At 49.4% G+C, this 2,948-nt stretch overlaps 1 protein-coding gene across 1 annotated transcript in view; it reads left to right on the forward strand.

Moving 5' to 3' along the window:
• LOC310785342 (juxtaposed with another zinc finger protein 1-like) overlaps positions 1 to 666 on the forward strand; it is a 16,375-nt gene extending 15,709 nt beyond the window's left edge. The window contains exons 4-5 of the mRNA XM_083646383.1: positions 1 to 24; positions 481 to 666. The exon at positions 1 to 24 is cut by the window's left edge and continues 146 nt beyond it. Of these exons, the coding sequence (XP_083502509.1) occupies positions 1 to 24; positions 481 to 657 (201 nt within the window). The 3' untranslated portion in view covers positions 658 to 666. The remainder of the gene's footprint in view (positions 25 to 480) is intronic.
• Positions 667 to 2,948: the final 2,282 nt, after the last annotated feature.

The raw sequence follows: 2,948 nt of genomic DNA on the forward strand, positions 1-2,948 counted from the left end.
CCGGGCTGCAAGAAGAGATACAAGGTATGGAAGAGTTCCCCACACGCCGCACCTGTAGGAAGCATGAGAAGACACACGCTTTCTCCGTGTGTGATGTAGTCCACAGTGGAGCTGTTACGTATTGTGCGACTGCCACATGTTTGGATGTCACCACGTATGAATTGAAAACCTCATAAAAGCAGAGTATCGTGATGATCAGTCATATTTGCTTTGGTTGAATTTTGTTACGTTTTGGTAAAAACGTTCATTCAGCACGGACAAAGTCCCTCCTTTTAAACTGATGGACAATTTTAGGAGCAATGCTGTCTTACTAAACCTCCTCCCTCCATCCCCTCCCTCCCCCTCTCCCCTCCCTCCCCCTCTCCCCTCTCTCCATCCCCTCCCTCCCCCTCTCCCCTCCCTCCATCCCCTCCCTCCCCCTCTCCCCTCCCTCTTCCTCCCCCTCTCCCCTCTTCCTCCCCCTCTTCCCTCCCTCCTCAGAATGTGAATGGTATCAAATACCACGCCAAGAACGGCCACCGGACCCAGATCCGCGTGAGGAAGCCCTACAAGTGCCGCTGCGGCAAGAGCTACAAGACATCTCAGGGCCTGAGGCACCACACCATCAACTTCCACCCGCCCGTCTCCACCGAGATCCTGCGCAAGATTCAAGGCTAGAGCCCCCCCCCTCCCCACCGCGCGCGGGCGTGCCAACCCGCACCCCCCCCTCCCCACCGCGCGCGGGCGTGCCAACCCGCACCCCCCCCTCCCCACCGCGCGCGGGCGTGCCAACCTGCACCCCCCCCCTCCCCACCGCGCGCGGGGCGTGCCAACCCGCACCAAGCAGCCACCCCAGACCCAGCCTTCCCCCGATGTCCCTTACCAAACCCCCCCCTTCCCGTTAATACCCCCTCCCACACACTAAAGGTTCTATATTCATAGTATTTGGGAGGTCATTCACTTATTTGGGAGGCATTCATTCCACCTGTAACAGAATCCCTATTTACTGCGCCAATCTTAGATTGGGTCGGAAAGACTCATATCCCTCCCCCTGCCGAGGGGGCGGGGCCCGCTATATATACAGGCCGTAGTCTGGAGCTTAGTTAGTGAGGTTTCGGGACCTGGGGGCGTGACCAATGCGCAACGGCAGGAACCAGAATCCGGTTACCGGATACGTACACGTATGCGCCAGAAAAATCTTCCGTGTAGCTAACGTTAGTTAGGTAGAGCCTGATAACACGAGGTGACTAAAAAGTTCCATAGTACATAAAACAAAATGCTGCAATGCAATATGCAATATGGCATCGCCGTCACCATCGCTAGTTCTACAGCAGGGGTTCCCAACCTTTTTTGTGCCAAGGACCGGTAGATACATGGAAAAAAAAGTCACGGACCGGTTGTCAATTTGAATGGTTTTAGTTACATATATATTTACTCAGCAGGTGGCGACAAAGGGTAAATAACAGCCTTTTGTGTTGTACTGTAAGTAGCCTATACAGTATTTATGTTTTTGTTTTAACTACAAACATAAATAAACGTCAACTTGAAACTATGTTTCAACTACCACACACAGCCTATAATATTATAGCCTATGTTTATATATTTTATTTTTTTTGGACCGGCTCGCGACCCGGTACCAAATGCGTTGTGGCCCGGTACCGGTCCACGGCCCGGTGGTTGGGGACCACTGTTCTACTTAATTGATGAGGGCAGAGCCTCTTCCACATTCAATATCTACCTGGCAGCATTATCGGCTGGCCATGTGGGTTTTGGCGGTAAAACCATTGGCCAGGATTATTTCCTTTGCGCTTTTATGAGAAGGGCGCGCAGGGACCTCCATGTCTCCAAGACCCTGGTGCCATTCGTGGGTTTAGACTGTGGTTCTGGGGCGACTCAAGGGACCCCTTTCGAGCCACTATATGAGGCAAGCGTGAAGCACCTGTCTTTAAGTTTGCTCCAGGGGATGGAAGGGTGACTATGATCCCTCCCTACCCCGGCCTTTGTGCCTAACGTTATGGGCTCTGTTCTCCTATTACTCTGGTAGCCTCCATTGTTTCTCCTGAGGAGCAACAGGCTCAGAGTTGATGCCCTCAGGAAGAGTGATCAGCTGTTCATCTCTTGGGCTAATCCTTGTTTGGGCAAGCCCATCTCCAAGCGATGCCTCTCACATTGGGTTGTGGAGGCTATTACGTTGGCTTACACTGTGTTGTGTTTAAAGTGTTATATAAATAAAAATGATTGATTGATTGATTGATACGCGAGTCAGGGCGCAGAGCCACCTCAGGGGCTCCGTGCTCACTCCACTCGTGGGATGGCTTCATCCTGGGCCTTTTTCATGGGGAGTGTCTATTCAGGACATTTGTGTTGCGGTGAGCTGGACCTCGCCTCTCACAGTCCCTCTTCCCTGCATGTATAGACGGTTCCCACAAAATTGTCAGTCCTGTCTGCTGGGATGTTTTCGGAGATAGCTGGGGTTCAATTTAGAATGTTTTATATATATAGGGGGCCCCGCCCCCTTGGCAGGTGGAGGGATATGAGTCTTTCTGACTCAATCTAAGATTGACACAGTAAATAGGGCTTCTGTTACAGGTGGCATGAATGCCTCTAAAATAAGTGCCTTACCTCACTCCTATTCATAGAACCGGGGTTATATTTATAACCTTAAGATCAAGTGCATGCTTTAAATTTTTTGTTTTCTCTTCTTTTCTTTTCTTTTTTGATCGCGTTATGTTATCGTTTTTTTGTTTTGTATCTATGTTATATCACTTGTATTTTTGAATCATGTATCTTTGTAGTTTTTATCGTTGTACATTTGCACATTCGTATATGCTATCACATAATTTTTTATATCGTTTTACTTACATAAGGTGCTAACTGTAAAAAAAAAAAAACAGAAAGAAAAGACAAAAAACAAACGAAGCGAAAGCGGAGAGGTGACAAAGGAGAAGGAGATGTGAAACAGGAAGTGC

Source organism: Poromitra crassiceps (assembly GCF_964638095.1).
Source record: "Poromitra crassiceps genome assembly, chromosome: 11".
Lineage (NCBI taxonomy): Eukaryota > Metazoa > Chordata > Actinopteri > Beryciformes > Melamphaidae > Poromitra > Poromitra crassiceps.